The sequence below is a fragment of the Trichomycterus rosablanca genome, chromosome 4 (assembly GCF_030014385.1).
Source record: "Trichomycterus rosablanca isolate fTriRos1 chromosome 4, fTriRos1.hap1, whole genome shotgun sequence".
Lineage (NCBI taxonomy): Eukaryota > Metazoa > Chordata > Actinopteri > Siluriformes > Trichomycteridae > Trichomycterus > Trichomycterus rosablanca.
The window spans coordinates 41,700,346-41,722,273 of NC_085991.1; the positions used below are offsets into that span (position 1 = coordinate 41,700,346).

A 21,928-nucleotide genomic window follows, 5' to 3' on the forward strand; every position below is an offset into this window, starting at 1 on the left:
AAATTAGCCATTATTCAGATAAAAAAAAAATCATATGTAAAAGGGACTTTCTTTTTTGCACAACAGGATGCAGAAATGGGGGCTGAATACATACCTTTATGGTCCTAAAGATGACCTGAAGCATCGACTGCTGTGGAGAGAGGTGTACTCCTCAGAGGAGGAAGGTAGATGCTCATAAATAATTTTATCAATACTTTTGGCATCAATCCCTCTTTTTAATTCTTGGTTCTGTATTTTGGCTTTCTAGCCCAGTTAAAAGCTCTGGTGTATGAGGCTGAGTCAAGAGGCTTAAGGTTCATCTATGCTCTGTCTCCCGGTCAGGACATTGTCTTCTCCAGTTCCTCTGACCTAACGCTGCTCAGGCGCAAACTCCGACAGGTACCAGTACATGGACATAATTTTTTACATGTCATTTTTTGTTATAGGAACTATCACCACATACAGTATCTTACAAAAGTGAGTACACCCCTCACATTATATCTTTTCATGGGACAACACTATAGACATGAAACTTGGATATAACTTAGAGTAGTCAGTGTACAGCTTGTATAGCAGTGTAGATTTACTGTCTTCTGAAAATAACTCAACACACAGCCATTAATGTCTAAATGGCTGGCAACATAAGTGAGTACACCCCACAGTGAACATGTCCAAATTGTGCCCAAAGTGTCAATATTTTGTGTGACCACCATTATTATCTAGCACTGCCTTAACCCTCTTGGGCATGGAATTCACCAGAGCTGCACAGGTTGCTACTGGAATCCTCTTCCACTCCTCCATGATGACATCACGGAGCTGGTGGATGTTAGACACCTTGAACTCCTCCACCTTCCACTTGAGGATGCCCCACAGGTGCTCAATTGGGTTTAGTCCATCACCTTTACCTTCAGCTTCCTCAGCAAGGCAGTTGTCATCTTGGAGGTTGTGTTTGGGGTCGTTATCCTGTTGGAAAACTGCCATGCGGCCCAGTTTTCTAAGGGAGGGGATCATGCTCTGTTTCAGAATGTCATAGTACATGTTGGAATTCATGTTTCCCTCAATGAACTGCAGCTCCCCAGTGCCAGCAACACTCATGCAGCCCAAGACCATGATGCTACCACCACCATGCTTGACTGTAGGCAAGATACCGTTGTCTTGGTACTTCTCACCAGGGCGCCGCCACACATGCTGGACACCATCTGTGCCAAACTAGTTTATCTTGGTCTCGTCAGACCACAGGGCATTCCAGTATTCCATGTTCTTAGACTGCTTGTCTTCAGCAAACTGTTTGCTGGCTTTCTTGTGCGTCAGCTTCCTTCTGGGATGACGACCATGCAGACCGAGTTGATGCACTGTGCTGCGTATGGTCTGAGCACTGACAGGCTGACCTCCCACTTCTTTAACCTCTGCAGCAATGCTGGCAGCACTCATGTGTCTATTTTTTAAAGCCAACCTCTGGATATGACGCTGACCACGTGGACTCAACTTCTTTGGTCGACCCTGGCGAAGCCTGTTTCGAGTAGAGCCTGTCCTTGAAAACCGCTGTATGACATTGGCCACCATGCTGATGCTCAGTTTCAGGGTGTTAGCAATCTTCTTATAGCCCAGGCCATCTTTGTGGAGAGCAACAATTCTATTTCTCACATCCTCAGAGAGTTCTTTGCCATGAGGTGCCATGTTGAATATCCAGTGGCCAGTATGAGAGAATTGTACCCAAAACACCAAATTTAACAGCCCTGCTCCCCATTTACACCTGGGACCTTGACACATGACACCAGGGAGGGACAACGACACATTTGGGCACAATTTGGACATGTTCACTGTGGGGTGTACTCACTTATGTTGCCAGCTATTTAGACATTAATGGCTGTGTGTTGAGTTATTTTCAGAAGACAGTAAATCTACACTGCTATACAAGCTGTACACTGACTACTCTAAGTTATATCCAAGTTTCATTTCTATAGTGTTGTCCCATGAAAAGATATAATGAAATATTTGCAAAAATTTGAGGGGTGTACTCACTTTTGTGAGATACTGTACATGTTTGCACCGAAAATGTCCAGAACTCACTACGGACTTTATCACAGACTAGACTGAATAATGATGAACTCAAATTGCTTGTTTATTCTTTTCACTAATTATAACTTTAGTTTAAATTAATTTTGGGCATGTATTATTTGTGTAAGTCTAATACATTAAAATTAATGTCCAGACCACCCAAGGAGGACCCTGGTTCCTCTCAAGGTTTCTTCCTGTAATTTAAGGGAGTTTTTCCTTGCTATTGTCGCCCTTGGCTTGCTCATTTGGTCCTTGAATTGCTCTGTTGGTCCTGTATCCTGTAAAGTTGCTTTGAGACAATGTGTACTGTAAAATGTGCTATACAAATACATTTGACTTGACTTGATACATAAAAGACTATTTTTGTTAGCTTCCACCTTCTAAACTGCACACACATCCTCCTACACTCCTACACACCCACACAGACCTACTTTATCATTTAGCTTACCAGCAGCCCTCTGAGATTAAAATGAGCTCTGCGATTCCCAAAAGTGTTTCCGAAGCCTGAAACTTGCTCCATTTTTTGTTGTTTCTTTCTCGTCTTCACTGCTAGGTGGCAGATCTGGGCTGCCAGGCATTTGCCATCCTGTTCGACGACATTGACCAGTCCATGTGCCAGGCTGATACAGAGGTTTTCTCCTCATTTGCTCATGCTCAGGTGTCTGTGACTAATGAGATCTTCCGTTTCCTGGGAGAGCCACCTGTCTTCCTGTTTTGTCCCACTGGTAGGCCAGTTTTTTTTACCCATTCAATGCACTTGCACCCTTGTAGTCGTTGTTTGCAATGTGTTTGCTTAGGTGTGTAGGCTGTGGGGTGTCTTGTTTTTGTTTAGTGTGTTTGGATTTTACTTAACATGCACTCCTAATGCAAGTCCTAATTAGTCCATGCTTTCATGAAGGCTGTTACCCATGTTTTACTGTGATGTTTCACTGTGATCCTGTGATATTTAACACATTTAACACAATTTGTTGTGTTTTTTTCTTCGCTCAGTTGTTACAAAACTCGTCAAGCATCCAAAGAAAATATTTAGAATAAAGAGTAATTAAAACAATTATATCCACATATTAGTCTAATACTAACCCATACATGCTGCTTTTTTACCTTTCTGCCTTATATTAAGCTTTGTACACCGTATAGCTAAAGGTATGTGGACACCCCTGCCAATTAATGAGTTCAGGTGTTTCAGCCACACGCATTTCTAACAGGTTACAAACAGGTTCTAATACAATAAAAAAAAGGCTGCACAGTGGCTCGGTGGGTAGCATTGTCGCCTCACAGCAAGAAGGTCCTGGGTTTAATTCACAGGTGGAGCGGTCCAAGTCCTTTGCACGTTCTTCCTGTGTCTGCGTGGGTTTCCTTCGAGAGCTCCAGTTTCCTCCCACAGTCCAAGGACATGTAAGTGAGATGAATTGGAGATGTACAAAAGAAATGTACAAAAACTACCTGTCCTGTCATGAATGTAACCAAATTGTGTAAAACATGATGTTAAATCCTAATAAAATAAATAAATGAACAATAAAAGAAATCCACAGATTAGCAAATAAATTCCTCCAGGTTTGTTGCATCAGTCTGTAAAAGAACTTTTTTTGTTCCAGCATGACTGTAACCCTGATCACAAAGCAAGGTCCATCAACACATGATGTGCTGACTAAAATCATAATAAACTCTTCTGGAATGAAGTGTAATATTGTAAATATTTATAAGAAATATAATTATGAACCAGGCCTTTTCATCCTTTATTAGTGCCTAAAATCACAAATGTTGTTTTTAACAGAATGAGACACACTCTTAAATATTCCCTGACGAGTAGAGGCTGTTATTGCTGCAAAGTTCAAGTAATTTCAGCTATTTAAGTACATACTGAAAGGAAATAAGATCTCTACAGGACCATGGTGCAACACAAAGCAACATAAACAGTGCAGACCAAAGGGAGTGTAAAAAATACAAGGAACATTTTCGGGATCTAAAAAAAAGGTTAAAAGACTCTATAGGACCAAAAGACAAGTGTGATGTTGTGAGGTCAAGGACAAGTAAATGTGAAGTAAGAAATGAATATACAATATTTTGATATATAAACAGTGACACAAATTCTGTCCATGACTTTTATCACAACTTAGACAACCCAAACAACTGCATTAAAACTAAACACAAAACGAAAATGTACTTAATTAACAATTAAATGGTGGCCAATCTGGTCCACTGTGGTTTACAGGATGTAATCGTAAAGACTCCACAAAGGGGCGTTTGTATATGCCTGTTAAAATTAATTAATTGAATCCTTATTATTTTTCTCTGATCTGTCTCGCGTGTGTCCCATTGTCCCTCCAATCGTGTGTGCTAATGTTATTATTTCTTGTTCATTGAATTTCTGTTTTGAACCTCAATAGTTAACAAATGTAAAGATGGTGTTACTTTTTTTTCTGTGTTTTGCAGAGTACTGTAGCTCGCTCTGCTCTCCCAGCGTGTCCAAGTCTCAGTATTTGCTAACAGTGGGTGAGGACCTGCTGCCTGGTATTTCAGTCATCTGGACAGGTGAGTGTGCTGATTTGTGATAGGTCTGTCTTCCTGTCTCATATTTTCACTGGTTCAGTGTTTGGTTTCAAATAATCACTGAGAGCTGAAGTAAATCCAGATTCCTAAACTTATTCCAGGAAGAAGGACCTGGGTTTGATGGACTGGTGACCTGTCCAAGGTGATTCCTACCTTTTGACTAATAAATCAATCCCACAATGAGCCTGACCAGGTTAAAGCGGTGGTAAAACAAACAATGAATGAATGAATATTTGCTATCTGGTCTTTTATCCTATATGGACAAAAGTATGCAGACTCCCATTTTTTTTTATTTTTTTGGCCGTAATAGCATTAACCCTACTGGTAATTTTTTTTTTTTTTTGCAAGAGTATGTCTGTGGGGATTGGTGACCATTTAGTAAAATAAAAATATATTTATGGTACATGCACAATTAACAGTAATGGTAAGAACCAAAGAACAGAACAGTAAGACCTTGTCATGTATTCTAAATACCACTGATCATTCAAAATCAAGTTTGTATATGCTGCAGTGGGGGCTTTGTTATGTCTTGGTCTCAAAAATATTTTCTACCATTATTGAAGCACATAAAAGCATCAGATGAATTAAAACATGATTATACCTTTGTAAACTGTACAGTTTAGAAGATATGCCTTTGGTACATAAGCTTACATTTGCTCAGTATTTGTACTCACCATTACTGCATTATTCTAATTAAATCAAAATATAGTTTATCCTAAGGTTGGTAACAAATAGCTGATGTGTTGATTCGTTTTCTCTCCCTTTAACAGGGAACAAGGTGATCTCACGAGAGCTGAGCACTGATTCTCTGCTGGAGGTAGAGGCAGTTCTACAGCGTCCACCTTTGCTGTGGGACAATCTTCACGCGAATGATTACGATTCACGACGTGTCTTCTTGGGGCCTTTCAAAGGGCGTCCATCTGGCCTACAGTCTCATCTCAGGGGTCTGCTGCTAAACCCCAACTGTGAATTTGAAGCTAACTACATCCCCCTTCATACACTGGGGACCTGGCACAAAGCAGGGAAGGAAACGAGTAAAGGTAAAGTAGTGGGCACACTACTGCACACATGGCATGTATAAATGCAATCGATCGGATGATTGGATATGACTAAATTAGAAGGAAAATTGGGAAAAAGCTCATGAAGTTGTAAATAAATGACCATTTGAAGCTGCTTTGTTGGTTGGTTACAGATTATGAATAAATGTCTTTTTTTTGTTTTTGTGCTGGTTGAGGTAAAATAAAAGCACTTTCTGAGTTATATAGGTTTCCTGTTTTTATGTGTAGTATATAAACTATCAATTACAGTAATGACTGTTATATTTAAGGCTATTATAAAATAATAAAACTGCCTTCAGTGTCCATAGTTATACAGAAAATATTAAAGTATTCACTACAGTCGACAGGTAAAACCATTATTTCATTTTCTATAAGTATACAAATCAGAATCAGGGTTGTTTTTTAAGTAGCAACCTGTATTAGGACTTGAACAGACAGTCTTTTTTAGGTCATGAACTTTGATACACAAAGCCATCCAGCCATTTCTTCACTTGTTTGGGAACAAATCTGTTCTGTTATTTTCCAGCATAGTTTGAGAGTCATCTGTTTGATTTCAGAGTAATGTATATCATTAGGTTCATTAGCACTGTTTGCAAGCCTCCCAGACGTTATGATTAAACTGCAGTATGATTACACTTGATACTTATGGTTCTCAAATTTCCTATTTCCACTAGAAGAACTAAATTTAGAATTTTTGTAATAGCACACTAGCCTTTCCACAGATGAGTCACTTATAAGAGGTTAAAGCAGATACCTTCAGTAAAATGTTACATTTGATTCATCTGCTGAGTAATAATGCTGAGGAATTCTAGCAAATCTGTTGTATAATGCCTGTTTTATTTTTTTTATAACACACTGTCTGTGTGTGTAGGTGAAGGTCAGTACTGTCCACAGCGAGCTCTTTCAGCAGCACTGAAGGACTGGATGACTGACTTGAATCAGCCTTTACAGCCTGGTAAACATGCATCACTTATTCAAAGACACGTCACTTACTTTTGGTACACAGCAGTTATTCTGGATGCTGTAAATAGGAAATACATGCTGTTTGTATATTGTAACTATTATTAATGGTTTGCTTATTTAAGCAATATACACTATTAAAATTAATGGAACACAAATCACACATCAGCTCTTGATGAGAGGAAAAAGGTTGAAAATCTGTACTAATATAAATTGTGTCATTTATTGAGAACAGAATGATGTAACAACAGTCAGTGGAAACCAAAATCATTGACCCATTAAGGCCTGTATTCAAAATCCCACTGAAAATCAAAGTAAAAATTAAATTTAGGCTGATCCAGTTCATCACAGCTACTCATGATGTATCTCAGTAGTGTGTTGGCCCCCACATGCCTGTATGTATTCACGACAATGCCTGCGTATGCTCTTGATGAGACTGGTATGTGTCCTCCAAGAGCTGGATTAGGACATTAGTGAGCTCCTGGACAGACGGTGGAGCTACTTGGCAGAGTCTGATGCACTGATACGTAACGTTTCAGAGGTTCTCAATTATAATTATAAAGATATTTTAGTTAAACATTTTTGACTGATTCTGATAAGGTAGGTTGGGGTTTAAGTAACATTTTTCTATTTAAAACAGCCATTTACCAAGTGCTTTTAGCAAAAAACCCTTTTAATGTAACAGGGTGGACACTGTATGTATATTCCGTTCAGAGACGTGCCTTCTGACCAGCCTAGTCTGGCTGGAGGAGGGAGCACAGATTCACAGTGTGAATTGTCATTCTCTTAATGACATTCACCTGTGACTCATAAGTGCTGATGCGCTTCAGGTGTAAGGTTACTTATATAGATCCCAACTTCTTACTTTCCTCCTTGTCAGCGCATTGGCTGACACACTTGGCTTTTTCTGAAGCAGTGATGCTGGATTGCGGAATTTCACTGATATATGAAGGTCAGCATTCTTCTATTACTAGGAACTCACCTTGGTGTATTGGTGTAGGGCCTTGCATAAGGGATGTACTGGATAAGCAGAGTGTCGAAGTTGTACCTAGTAATTTTTTTGGGGTGCGAGCATGCCTAAAAACCATAAAGATTGGTAGGGTTGTCCAAAGTGGCGCCCCCAGAAATTTTTATCGGGGTGGCCAGATGGGGCCAGTGAAAATTTTGGGGTGGCACACATAACTACATTTCAGGAAGTCTATTATTGTAGTATACAGACTAACTGATAACTGATTATCTGATGTGCATAGACTAATATGGTACAATTAACATTTTACTGTACAACAACAATCCTGCACCAGAGAAACGAGCCCGTGATTAGCTGCTGCACTCTGTGAGGCAAACTTACCTGCACAGTACACCGCACAGCATCGGGCGGGGGTGTTGGGGGGTGGCGGGTGTTTGGAGTGTGATAGAGCGATGGCGGTTGGCTGCCTGCATTTTAATTTTTACATGAACTATTGTAAAAATTGACAGCGCCGCTGGTTGTCCACCTAGAAAGGCCGGACCAGGGTGGCGCAGAAAGTGCTCTTCTATTCTCTGTTCCGAAAGCTTGGCGGCAGCGGGGTTATGTAAATCCATCACATATCACAACATCCAGCTCTCCCTCCTTACGCAATCACTATTATAGCCCCTTTTTCATAGCAGGGTGTGGTTATTATATTTTGTACAGTTATTCCTTTGTTATTTTGTGTTCTAATTGATTATTTTATTTCTAAATTCTCCTATTTAGTGTGTGTTTTTTTTTAGCTACAGTATTATTCTGCTTTGTATTTGAGATCTGCATGTTGTAGTTCCATTTTATGTCATAAACCCTCATTTAGCCCATGAAGGCAATGAAACACAAAGCCACCCATACTTCTTTATTTCTAAGCCAGACGCTTGTTTTCCACAGGACGGCAGAACAGGCCGACAGATCAAAAGCTGTCTGCTCCCCTCTCCAAATCATCTGAGAGCTTAGACAATCAGCATGGAGCTCAGTCCAAACCTCCATTTGCTGCAGAAGCTTTGGCTCTTTCATCCAACCCTGGGCTGAAGCCCTCAGCTGAGACTCAGCATGAGGAGCGAGCCTCAGGAAAAGGCTTATGTCCTGGCAAATCTCCACTAAGTGAGGCTCAGGTGCGACTGCTGGTGGGACTGTACTACCTGCCTTATGAGCATGGACCACCGGCTCAGAAACTTCTACAGGAGCTCACCTGGCTCAAAACCCACAGCCATTACGTCAGCGTCAACGGCAGCAGCAAGAAGACGCAACCTCAGAAGGTGACTATTATATAATTTATTAATTTACTTATTACTAGTAACTTCTTTATTCTTTTAAAGTTGTAGTGGCTTTAGAGTCTAGCCAGAAACACTGGGATAAAGGCAAACATACACCATGGACTGGGCGCCAACTTACTGTACACTGGCATCATACACTTTCTCATAAACTCAATAAGCCAATCATTTACATTTACATTTTCAGCATTTTATCCAAAGCGACTTACACAATGAGCAATTGAGGGTTAAGGGCCTTGCTCAGGGACCCAACAGTAGCAACTTGGTGGTGGCAGGGCTTGAACCGGCAACCTTCTGTTTACTAGTCCAGTACCTTAACCACTGAGCTATCACTGGCCCATGAAATCATGAAAGGTTTCACTTTCTATATGACTGTTTTCCTGTTAGGTTTATTCACTGTTGTCTGTTTTATCACTGCTTTATCCTGGCCAGGGTTACGGTGGGGCTTATTCACTGGGCAAAAGGCAGGAAACACCCCAGACAGGTCGCCAATCCATCTCAGGGCAAACACACACACACTCAGGGCAATTTTAATACCTTCAATTAGCCTGACTGCATGTCTTTGGACTTGGACACCTGGAGGAAAACCACTAGACACAGGGAGAACATGCAAACTCTACACAAAAGGCACACTGGCTGCCCATACCCTTCTTGCTGTGAGTTGACAGCGCTACCCACTGTGCCACCATGCCACCTTGTCTAGTTTATCTGCTATTTCTGTATCTGTAACATTACTTAGATAGATACTGAATAATTTCTTATAGTCACATTCTCCCAAGGGGGGGTGGCACGGCAGCTCGATGGGTAGCACCGTTTCCTCACAGCAAGAACAACCTAGGTTTGATTCCCAGGTGGAAAAGTCTGGGTATTTTCTGCATGTTCTCCCAGTATTGCATGTCCGGGTGCTCCAGTTTCCTCCCACAGTCCAAAGACATGGAGTCAGGTTAATTGGAACTATTAAACTTGACCTAGGTACAGTATGAGTGTGTTGGTGTTTGCCCTGTGATTTTCTGGCAACCTGTCCAGATTGTTTCCTACCTTTTGCCCAGTAAATCAGACCCACCACAAGCCTGACCAGGATAAAGCGGTGGTAAAACAGACAATTGATGAATAAATGAACACTTATTTTATTTTGTCTATTCTACAATAAATATCTGTATTCCTGGAATCCATAAAGCTGCTTTATGTACATAAATACTTGTAAACTGACTTGACTTTTTTTTAGGTGGAGGAGTGGCGGGTGCGGGCTGGCAGGTTTCTGGCTGCATGTGATGAGATCACAGCTCTGCATGGAGGTGTGGTGAACAGTGTGAACAGGGCTATGCTCTACGATATTTATCCCTATGTGTGGGACCTGCGAAACACATTGCTCGTTGCCAAGGCCTTCATCAGCTGGCTGGGTGAGAGAGAGAATGAGTGCAAGGGAGAAATAAATAGGTTGAAGCGAAAGCAGGCTAAAAGTGTGTGTGGGGGGGTAGGTTGGATGTATTTCAAATCAAATAACTAATTAATAAAGCTAAGTTAAAGTTAGAGCAAAGAGTTTAGATGCTCTTACAATTGTAAATACATTTGAGCAATTAAGGGACCCCTGCTCAGGGGTCCAATAGTGGCACTAGTGCAGTAGTGGGACTTCTGATTACCAGTCTTTTATCTTAATCACTAAGCCACCATTGTTATTTGTGACTGAATATACACCGATCGGCTATAACATTAAAACCACCTTCTTGTTTCTACACTCACTGTCCATTTTATCAGCTCCACTTACCATATAGAAGCATTTTGTAGTTCTACAATTACTGACTGTAGTCCATCTGTTTCTCTGCATGCTTTGTTAGCCTCCTTTCACCCTGTTCTTCAATAGTCAGGACCCTCCCAGGACCACTGCAGAGCAGGTATTATTTAGGTGGTGGATGATTCTCAGCATTGCAGTGACACTGACATGGTGGTGGTGTGTTAGTGTGTGTTGTGCTGGTATGAGTGGATCAGACACAGCAGCTCTGTTGGAGTTTTTAAATACCGTGTCCACTCACTGTTCACTCTATTAGACCTACCTTGTTGGTCCACCTTGTAGATGTAAAGTCAGAGACAATCGCTCATCTATTGCTGCTGTTCGAGTTGGTCATCTTCTAGACCTTCATCAGTGGTCACAGGACGCTGCCCACAAGGCCCTGTTGGCTGGATGTTTTTGGTTGGTGGACTATTCTCAGTCCAGCAGTGACAGTGAGGTGTTTAAAAACTCCATTAGCGCTGCTGTGTCTGATCCACTCATACCAGCACAACACACACTAACACACCACCACCATGTCAGTTTCACTGCAGTGCTGAGAATGATCCACCACCTAAATAATACCTGCTCTGTAGTGGCCCTGTGGGGGTCCTGACCATTGAAGAACAGGGTGAAAGCAGGCTTAAAAGGTACGTAGAGAAATAGATGGACTACAGTCAGTAATTGTAGAACTACAAAGTTCTTCTATATGGTAAGTGGAGCTGATAAAATGGACAGTGAGTGTAGAAACAAGGAGGTGGTTTTAATGTTATGGCTGATCAGTGTATACAGTGGGGCCAAAAAGTATTTAGTCAGCCACTGATTGTGCAAGTTCTCCTACTTAGAAAGATGAGAGAGGTCTGTAATTTTCATCATAGGTACACTTCAACTATGAGAGACAAAATGAGGAAAAAAAATCCAGGAAATCACATTGTAGGATTTTTAAAGAAATTATTTGTAAATTATGGTGGAAAATAAGTATTTGGTCAATAACAAAAGTTCAACTCAATACTTAACATAACCTTTGTTGGCAATGACAGAGGTCAAACGTTTCCTGTAAGTCTTCACCAGGTTTGCACACACTGTAGCTGGTATTTTGGCCCATTTCTCCATGCAGATCTCCTCTAGAGCAGTGATGTTTTGGGGCTGTCGCTGGGCAACACGGACTCCACAAATTTTCTATGGGGTTGAGGTCTGGAGACTGGCTAGGCCACTCCAGGACCTTGAAATGCTTTTTACGGAGCCACTCCTTCGTTGCCTGAGCGGTGTGTTTGGGATCGTTGTCATGCTGGAAGACCCAGCCACGTTACATCTTCAATGCTCTCACTGATGGAAGGAGGTTTTGGCTTAAAATCTCACGATACATGGCCCCGTTCATTCTTCCCTTAACACGGATCAGTCGTCCTGTCCCCTTTGCAGAAAAACAGCCCCAAAGCATGATGTTTCCACCCCCATGCTTCACAGTAGGTATGGTGTTCTTGGGTTTTTCTTCTTCCTCCAAACACGACGAGTTGATTTTTTACCAAAAAGTTCCATTTTGGTTTCATCTGACCACATGATATTCTCCCAATCCTCTTCTGGATCATCCATAAGCTCTCTGGCAAACATCAGACGGGCCTGGACATGTACTGGCTTAAGCAGGGGGACACGCCTGGCACTGCAGGATTTGAGTCCCTCTCGGCGTAGTGTGTTACTGATGGTAGCCTTTGTTACTTTGGTCTCAGCTCTCTGCAGGTCATTCATCAGGTCCCTCCGTGTAGTTCTGGGATTTTTGCTCACCATTCTCATGATCATTTTGACCCCACGGGATGAGATCTTGACCCCAAGGGAGATTATCAATGGTCTTGTATGTCTTCCATTTTCTTACAATTGCTCCCACAGTTGATTTATTCACACCAACCTGCTTGCCTATTGTAGATTCACTCTTCCCAGCCTGGTGCAGGTCTACAATTTTCTTCCTGGTGTCCTTCGACAGCTCTTTGGTCTTGGCCATGGTTGAGTTTGGAGTCTGACTGTTTGAGGCTGTGAACAGGTGTCTTTTATACAGATAACGAGGTCAAACAGGTGCCATTAATACAGGTAACGAGTGGAGGACAGAAGAGCTTCTTAAACAAGAAGTTACAGGTCTGTGAGAGCCAGAAATCTTGCTTGTTTGTTATTGACCAAATACTTATTTTCCACCATAATTTACAAATAAATTCTTTAAAAATCCTACAATGTGATTTCCTGGATTTTTTTTTCTCATTTTGTCTCTCATAGTTGAAGTGTACCTATGATGAAAATTACAGACCTCTCTCATCTTTCTAAGTAGGAGAACCTGCACAATCAGTGGCTGACTAAATACTTTTTGACCCCACTGTATATAACATAATAATTTTTAATTCTTTGTTAGTAATTATAAATGACTACATGTGGTGACTTCTCTGTGTCCCTAGAAGTAGGTTTAGCCACACTTCTTTTTCTTGCTACAAACCCCACTTCCAGAAAACTTGGGACAATTTGTAAAATGCAATAAAAACCAGAATCTGTGACTTGTTCATTCTGTTGAACATCTGTTTAACTGACAACTGTGCAAAGAAAAGATTTCCAATGTTTAACATGTTTACAGCTGTATTACATGGTTTTAGTAATGTACCAATCTGCTAATTAATCCTCTCATTCTATTTCTAGCCTGTTCCTAACGTTACATTCTACGATAAACCACAGTTCCACCTGTTAAACCAGCAAATTATGTTTATTAGTCCTAAAAATGTGTAAGTTTAGGGTACCTATCTTACTGCACTATCAGGTATATTTGGTGTTTTCATGCCTGTGAACTTGGACAATGTTGAAACCTTTGCAGATTTCCTAGTCAGTTCTTTCAGAGTTCTTTTACGTTTTTCTGAATTTTGTGAATTTTTTCTTTTGTGAATCTTTTTTTTTTTTAGAGGGCCGTGTGATGAGTGAAAGTTCCTCCCTGGGTTCCTGGAAGAACTGCTTCCACTGTGAGTAAAAAAGTTCCTTTTTATATAATATCCCATGTTTTAAAGTCACGGTCACATAATTAAAACAGTTGTGCGATCAACTACGCGTTCACTTATTAAAAGTTAACGGCGCCCAGGTGGTGCAGCTGGATATTCCGTTAGCACACCAGCGCTGAGATTCTGAACTCCTTGGCTCCTTGGCCACCGGTCAGCTGGGAGCCATCTAATTGGCAGTGCCTGCAGCAGACATGGTTTTGCTAGGGCGGGATGACCGGACTATGTGGGTGGGGTCTTCAAATGCTGTGTAAGGACCCTGATTGGCAGAAAGAGAGGCACGTGTGCAGAGTGCATGGGTGAAAAATGGTTCCGCTAAGGGCTGTGTGCGCGTCGGAGGAGGCGTGAGCAGCAATATACCCACCTCGACTGCAATCAGGGATCCCCCAGCAGTGGAAGACAAATTGACTACACTAAATTGGGAGAAAATGCATAATTAAAATGTTAAATTATAAAAAAAGATAGTTTGTGGTAGTTTTAGAACTTGTTTTGTTTATCTTGCACAAGGTGCTATACAGTGCTGTAAAAGTTCTAGTATTTGATGTTTTTCTTAGTAATTTGGAAATATACCCTACAGTCAAAAATGTTAGAATGCCCATATTTCCCTCTGTTAAAATTGCCAAAAATTACTGTTCTTCTATAAATGGTTTGCTTTCTTAAATTAAGAGACTGAATGACTGTTTCTTAACAGGGTGTGGAGCCTCGTCAGGGGCAGAGCTTCTTGGGGTAGAGGCCGAACCCTGGGTATTTAAAGGAGGGCTGTCAGGGGAAGTACAGGTAAGATTTACGTTAACATTAAGCAGGATAAAATTTAATAATAGCAAAAGTCTAATCTTCTGTAGCCAGATTTGATCTCTGCAATTTTTGCTTGTCTTTTCTTAACCCACTTCATCCGGGTCATGTGTGTGGTGTAGATGCTTCTGCCTGTGGGTACAAACAGTGAGCTGTTCAGCCATCCTCCTCCTCTTTTCCCTACTTCTCGCCTTTACAACATCCGTCCCTTCCAAAACAAAGACAAGGTAAGATGTATACAGCAGTTTTTGAGAGCTTTAAAAGTATTTAATTAAAAAATAGCATTTTACTGAGCACATACTTAACATGACAATGTGTCTTTTATCTAAGAAATGCTCATATTAGATGGCCAAAAAAATTGGACACCCCTCATAATTGTTAGTTTCATATGTTTTAGCCTCACTCATTGATGACGGGGTGTCAAATAAATTAAATATGCTTTGAAGAGCTTTTTCTGTATCACCATGACAGTACCCCTGTTTACAAAGATACCCATAAACACATGCGCTGTGTTTAAAATAGCCTACTACATACTACTCACATACTGATGGGATCCAAAAACCAAAATCAGTATGCAGTATACAGTATGCAACCAAAATATAGTTTTTCCAGTATGCAAAAGATACCTGGATGACGTATTACTCCGGCCAAAATTTTCATTATGTAACTAGAACTATCGTCATGGGGTACTGCATCCAATCATGCAATGCAGCCAATTTTGACATGACATTAAAAAGTGTGTGGAACCTGTTTGTGTGCCCCTTAGTATGATTTGCTTTAGTCGCATACTAGAGTCTGTACTGCACTGAGTGCAGTATGTAGTATACAGTATATTGAGTGCAGTATGCAGTATGTAGTATACAGTATACTGAGTGCAGTATGTAGTATATACTGAGGGCAATATGCAGTATACAGTATGTAGCAGGCGATTTTGAACACAGCTATGGTTTGACAAGTTTGCTGTGGAGGAACTGCAGATCCCTGACCCCAACCCCAGTGAACATCTTTGATATGAATTGGAACATTAATTATAAACAAGGCCATCTTGTCCAACAGCAGTGCCTGACCTCACATTTTAATACCCTTGGTTTTGGAATGAGATGACCCAAGCTTGTGGTCAGGTGTCCACATACAATTGGCTACATACAGTATAATGTACTTGATTTAGTCACTGAAAACAAAGTGGCTCAGAGGTTAAAGTACTGGACTGTTGATCATAAGCTGTATGATTATTGCACCACCACCAGGCTGCCACTTTTGGGCCACTTAGCGAGGCTTTTAAGCCTCAGTTGCTTGCCTTGTAATCTTGCTTGCCTATAGTAAGTCACTTTGAATTAAATAGTCCTCTAATTAACATGAATGGAAATTGGAGACATTGTTTTTTTTGAAGTTTGTACTTATATACCGATATATGACAATAATATTTATGTATGATAATATATTATATATGATATATGATAATATTTATAAGAAATACTTACTTCTGTATGCTATGCATGCACCATAAAAAGTTTACATGTATATAGTACCATACTGTACATTTTTATCTTATTGCTTGTTTTTGCACTGTAAGTTAATGTTGTATGTATAAAAGAAGTTGTTGTTGACTGTTGTCTGAGCTGCTGTAACAAAGAAATTTCCTGCAAAGGATCAATAAAGAATCTATCTATCTATCTATGACATTTTGTGATATTTTCCTGCATTCTGATAGGTGGAGCTGTATCACATGGTGCGTCAGTTGTATCAGAAGACTAGAGGCATCCAGGAGTCGACTGTGGTTCATCCAGACGTCATCGGTGACAGGTTACATATGGTTATGTGTCTGAAAGTATTAAAAGATGATAACATTTTACTCTCATTACTGTTCTTAGTCAAGTCTTTTTCCTTTTATCAATTAAATAAAGGTTTGAAAGTATTAACAAATTACAGAATCTAGTTTTTATTGCATTTTTTCCCCAAAATATCCCATCTTCTATGAAGATGAACATGAAGATGCTTTGCTACAGATCCTTAGTGGTCTTTTTGTTTTTGTGTGTGTTTTCAGGTACCTGGGTGCGTGTCTGGCTCTGTGCCCAGAGTACAGTTTTGTTTTGGAAGATGAGCTTGGTGTGTGTGGGTGTGTTGCTGGCGTTGTGGATGTACGATCTTTTACCAAGCGGTGCCAGGCCACCTGGCTGCCTGCTATGAGAGACAAATACCCCACACGTCCACATGGAGCCAATGGACATGCTGCCCAAAAGGTCAGAGTGTAAAATAGGAGGTGACCATATGTTATTGTGTAATGTCTTGAACAAGTGAAGTTTTCAGTTCTCCGCTGTATTTCTAGATTTACTTTCTATGCAGGGATCATCCCACATTTTAACTGAGTGCCAGTCCTGTCTGTAATCAGATGTGGGAGCTTTGTAGTAGTATTCGAAATGTCAAATAACATGGTTGTTTAAGGCCTAGACTATTGATTCTATTGATTCTCAGCACATTCAATGATACCTTCTGAGCAGCTTTTAAAAGCCTAGACAATCCTAAATCCGTAACACAAAAACAAGTTTAAAGCCAAAAATCTAGTTTATCGCCAGTACAGTCTGTCAGTGTAGACAAGAAATCAACTCGGAGATACAAGAGGTCAATTCAGTGATACAAGAGGCCAAATCAGAGATACAATTGGTCAATTTAGTGATACAAGAGGTCAATTCAGAGATACAAGAGGCCAATTCAGAGATACATTTGGTCAATTCAGAGATACATTTGGTCAATTCAGAGATACATTTGGTCAATTCAGAGATACAATTGGTCAATTCGGTGCAACAAGAGGCCAAATCAGAGATACAAGAGGCCAATTCAGAGATACAATTGGTCAATTCAGTGATACAAGAGGTCAATACAAATACAAGAGACCAAATCAGAGATACAAGAGGCCAATTCATAGACACAAGAGGCCAATTCAGATATGCAATTGGTCAATTCAGAGATACAAGGGGCCAATTCAGATATACAATAGGTCAATACAGTGATACAAGAGGTCAATACAGAGATATAAGAGGCCAATTCAGAGATACAATTGGTCAATTCAGTGATACAAGAGGTCAATACAGAGATATAAGAGGCCAAATCAGAGATACAATTGGTCAATTCAGTGATACAAGAGGTTAATACAGAGATACAAGAGGCCAATTCAGAGATACAATTGATAAATTTTAGAGATACAATTGGTCAATTCAGTGATACAAGAGGTCTATACAGATACAAGAGGTCAATACAGAGATACAAGAGGCCAATTTAGAGATACAAGAGGCCAATTCAGAGATACAATTGGTCAATTCAGTAATACAATTGGTCAATTCAGAGATACAAGAGGCCAATACAGAGATAAAAGAGGCCAAATCAGAGATACAATTGGTCAATTCAGAGATACAAGAGGCCAATACAGAGATACAAGAGGCCAATTCAGAGATACAATTGATCAATTTTAGAGATACAATTGGTCAATTCAGTGATACAAGAGGTCAGTACAGATACAAGAGGTCAATACAGAGATACAAGAGGCCAATTCAGAGATACAAGAGGCCAATACAGAGATACAAGAGGCCAATTTAGAGATACAAGAGGCCAATTCAGAGATACAGGAGGTCAATACAGAGATACAAGAGGCCAATTCAGAGATACAACTGGTCAATTCAGAGATACAATTGGTCAATTCAGTGACACAAGAGGTCAATACAGAGATACAAGAGGCCAAATTTTGACCTAGCTTAAAGAACAAGCAGACATGATGATAACAGGCAAATCCATTTTTAATCCATATTCACTATCAATGTTCAAAAAGCAGTAAAAAAGATAGCAAAGAATAAGAACACACTAAACGCAGTAACAAAACTGTAATGCTAATGTTAGAATCATACAATACTTTACTGAAAACAAGAGCTTCATTCTATTGCACAGGGTTCGTAAGCAGTGCCCTTGTGTTTCCTATACATGGCTAAAGGAACTTCAGTTGGTTAAATCCCTTCATTCCACTCCTTTGCTTTATACAATAATATTTCGGCAAAACATGCTACTAGTCAGCATTTACCTCAGGATAACTAATCTAGCTAACTTTAGCTTTGAAAGAGTTAACAAGCTTTTCTGGACATTCACTGGTTACTTTTACATTGTTGGTAGTTTTTAGCTAAAAAAATGAAACATTAGGTTCAGACATAAGTAAACACTGACATAATCCCGCTTGTATCATTTGATACTCTTTGATAATGCACCAGCTGTCCTAACCCACATACAAGACACACAATGGTTGATGGGTAAACTTTACTGTTAACTTCTTGCATAGTGACAAACCTTTACTCACTAATCCCTACACAGTTTGAAGTTCCCTTTAAACTGAACTCTTTCACAGTGTATGGTTTAGAATCTCACCCAGTTGGCTGAATTCCATGTGTCGTCCACTTCAGGGGGAACTACTGGGGTGATGGGAATGTACCTATAATGTTATAAAGTTATAATGTTATAAATGCACAAACTACCTGTGAAAAGGATAAGAAGCAGGACAGAACGATTAACAGAAGAACCAATAATATTGAGTTAAAGTCAGAGTTTATGTTACAACATGTACACAAACATTGATCTTACACTTTATGCTTTGAGTGCAGGAGGCACTGCTGAGTTTGCACGAGGAGCAGGATTACCCAGACTCCCTGCTGTATCACTTCCCCTCTCAGCTCAGACTTGAGGCGCTTCCTGAACTGGTGGATTGCAGTGTCAGCAGAAGTCTCCTTACATCCCTGCTCGCGGCACTCAAAGCCAACGGTGAGAGAAATCATGTGTGTAATGAGCTGGGGTCTGGTATTAGACACTCAGCGTGGTTGGACTACTACTTACTGCTGGACGTTTCTTGTAAATTTAAAGGACCAGGTGCAACTTTTCATTTGTGTGTTTTTTGGTGCGGGGTTCATTTTGTTCTATTTTTTGCTTTTTTTTTTTTTTACCCAGTGTAGTCATTTCCATTCCCCCATTGTGCTTCCATTGCCACTTACACCAAAGGAAAGCTGCAGACTATCACATGCTCTTGCCTATATGTGCACATGATCACCTGCCAGTGGTTGGATTCATACACAGCCCCTATCTACCACACAAGGAGAGCCATGCTCTGCTCCATTTGGCTCCCACTTCCCATTTGGTCCCAGGGCTAGCATATCGCATCGGCTGCAAGGATTAAGCTCAGCCAACCTTTCCTTTGCTCAGACATGGCCATTTGTGTCTATTGGATGCCTAGCCAGTTTGGTAGCGCTGCATAGACTTGAACTTTGAGCCAGAACACTCAACACTGGTATGCTAGCATAGAAGACCACTGTGCCACCAAACCATGCCATAAGTCACTTATTGTCACCATTGCTGGAATTGTTGTACCTATTTTATTAGCAAATACACCGATCAGCCATAACATTAAAACCACCTCCTTGTTTCTACACTCACTGTCCATTTTATCAGCTCCACTTACCATGTAGGAGCACTTTGTAGTTCTACAATTACTGACTGTAGTCCATCTGTTTCACTGCATGCTTTGTAAGCCCCCTGTCATCCTGTTCTTCAATGGTCAGTACTCTCACAGGACCACCACAGAGCAGGTATTGTTTAGGTGGTGGATGATTCTCAGCAATGCAGTGACACTGACATGGTGGTGGTGGTGTGTTAGTGTGTGTTGTGCTGGTATGAGTGGATCAGACACAGCAGCGCTGCTGGAGTTTTTAAACACCTCACTGTCACTGCTGGACTGAGAATAGTCCACCAACCAAAAATATCCAGCCAACAGCGCCCTAAATAATACCTGCTCTGTGGGGGTCCTGACCATTGAAGAACAGGGTGAAAGCAGGCTAAAAAGTATGTAGAGAAACAGATGGATTACAATCAGTAATTGTAGAACTACAAAGTGCTTCTATATGGTAAGTGGAGCTGATAAAATGGACAGTGCAACATCAGTTTTTTGTTGACTTGCTAATAATGATGTGTCCAGAGCCTAGTGAGGCAAAGTTTGCCAAAGCAGGGAGGGGTGTAACAACTGAAATGCAGGTTGCTTTTAATATACATGAATAACAGAAAACACTCATATCTCTGTGTCTGTATTTCTCTGCAGGTTCTCAGGGTGTGTTTTGTGAGGTGCAACCCACTGACCGGTTAAAGCTGGAGTTCCTCACTAAGCTGGGATTTCTGGAGATTGTTAGGGGGGAGACACACTCCACGGAGGGGTTGATTTTGGGCCGGCTGCTTTAGGGCCTTAGAGCTCTCAATCAGTTACAATTTTGGTGGTAAGATTTAACTGAAGGGTTGTCACAAAGCTAGTCCACATTTCAGTACTGTTTTAACACCTCACATTCTTTCTGATGCGTCTCTGGGGGGGAGCTGGGGGGGTCTGTTTTTTTTTTCTCTGAACCTGTAACAGGGCGAGCAGCTTCTGCCGCTACCGTGGGAATTAAAAAGCGTTTGGTTATTATTTTAAGTAGTATTCACTTTAAGTCTTAGTAACGCCGTGTGTGCGCAGGCATATCAGTATAACAACCTGTTCATAACTCTGCTGTTTGAGTAGCGCAGTGGGCAGAGCAGAGCGCATTGCGCATATTTTTCCGCCCTAGGTTCGAATCTGGCTTAGGGCAAAACTAAAGTAACACAAGCAGGGCCGGTGCTATGGGGGCGCTGATTTTTTTGGGGGCGCAAATTTTTTCACTGCCCCCCCAAGCAACGCAGTCCAGAACCAGGGCTGCTCTGCGATGTATTGTTCTGTGACCAGCCTTTACTATAATGTAATAATAATAACAGATTGATAATAATGATGATATGATAGATACTACAATTATTCACAATTTTCCTCCCAATGTAGTCATATCCAATTACCCAATGGCATTCCTTTATACTACTGCTGACTACCACTCTGACCAAGGAGAGTCGTGACTAACACACGCCCCCTCTGACACGTGTGCAGTAGCCCACTGCATCTTTTTTTACCAAGTTTATATGGAGCTTTTATTCAAGCATACAAAAACCTTAATTACTGCATTACAGTGCACAATGTGCATTGTGTGCATTATAAGAATAGCATAGGTAATGTTTTTAAAGGCTCTGTACATGGTCTATGTTGCTTCATTACTTTTTCTAGCAGGATAACTTAGTATGACTTTTATTACATATGCAAAATCCTTTTTTTTTTTTTATACTTTTTTTATGCATTTTCTCCCGATTTTTAGCATGTCCAATTTTTACCCAATTGCGTTATGCTTCCTCTCTACTGGTGCTGACCCCCGCCCCTGATTGAGGAGAGCGAACTGACACACGTCCCCTCCGATAAGTGTGCAGTAGCCGACTGCATTTTTTCACCTGCACCAGCCGAGTTTATATGTGAATCAGCTTTGTGTACGGAGAGCCACACCCTGATCAGCATCATTCCTCGACTCTGTGCAGACGCCATCAACCAGCCAGCAGAGGCCGTAATTGCA

The 21,928-nt window shown here is 40.8% G+C and overlaps 1 protein-coding gene across 1 annotated transcript in view; it reads left to right on the plus strand.

Annotated features, from left to right (window-relative positions):
- Nucleotides 1–20,818, plus strand: part of si:dkey-183c6.8 (protein O-GlcNAcase) — a 39,842-nt gene extending 19,024 nt beyond the window's left edge. Inside the window, exons 3-17 of the mRNA XM_062993333.1 lie at nt 67–164; nt 248–378; nt 2,591–2,762; nt 4,471–4,569; nt 5,358–5,627; nt 6,517–6,600; nt 8,500–8,867; nt 10,108–10,282; nt 13,575–13,631; nt 14,356–14,441; nt 14,579–14,683; nt 16,168–16,259; nt 16,501–16,696; nt 19,094–19,250; nt 20,575–20,818. Coding sequence (XP_062849403.1) covers nt 67–164; nt 248–378; nt 2,591–2,762; nt 4,471–4,569; nt 5,358–5,627; nt 6,517–6,600; nt 8,500–8,867; nt 10,108–10,282; nt 13,575–13,631; nt 14,356–14,441; nt 14,579–14,683; nt 16,168–16,259; nt 16,501–16,696; nt 19,094–19,250; nt 20,575–20,711 — 2,227 coding nt within the window. The 3' untranslated portion in view covers nt 20,712–20,818. The remainder of the gene's footprint in view (nt 1–66; nt 165–247; nt 379–2,590; nt 2,763–4,470; nt 4,570–5,357; nt 5,628–6,516; nt 6,601–8,499; nt 8,868–10,107; nt 10,283–13,574; nt 13,632–14,355; nt 14,442–14,578; nt 14,684–16,167; nt 16,260–16,500; nt 16,697–19,093; nt 19,251–20,574) is intronic.
- The last annotated feature ends 1,110 nt before the right edge of the window (nt 20,819–21,928 follow it).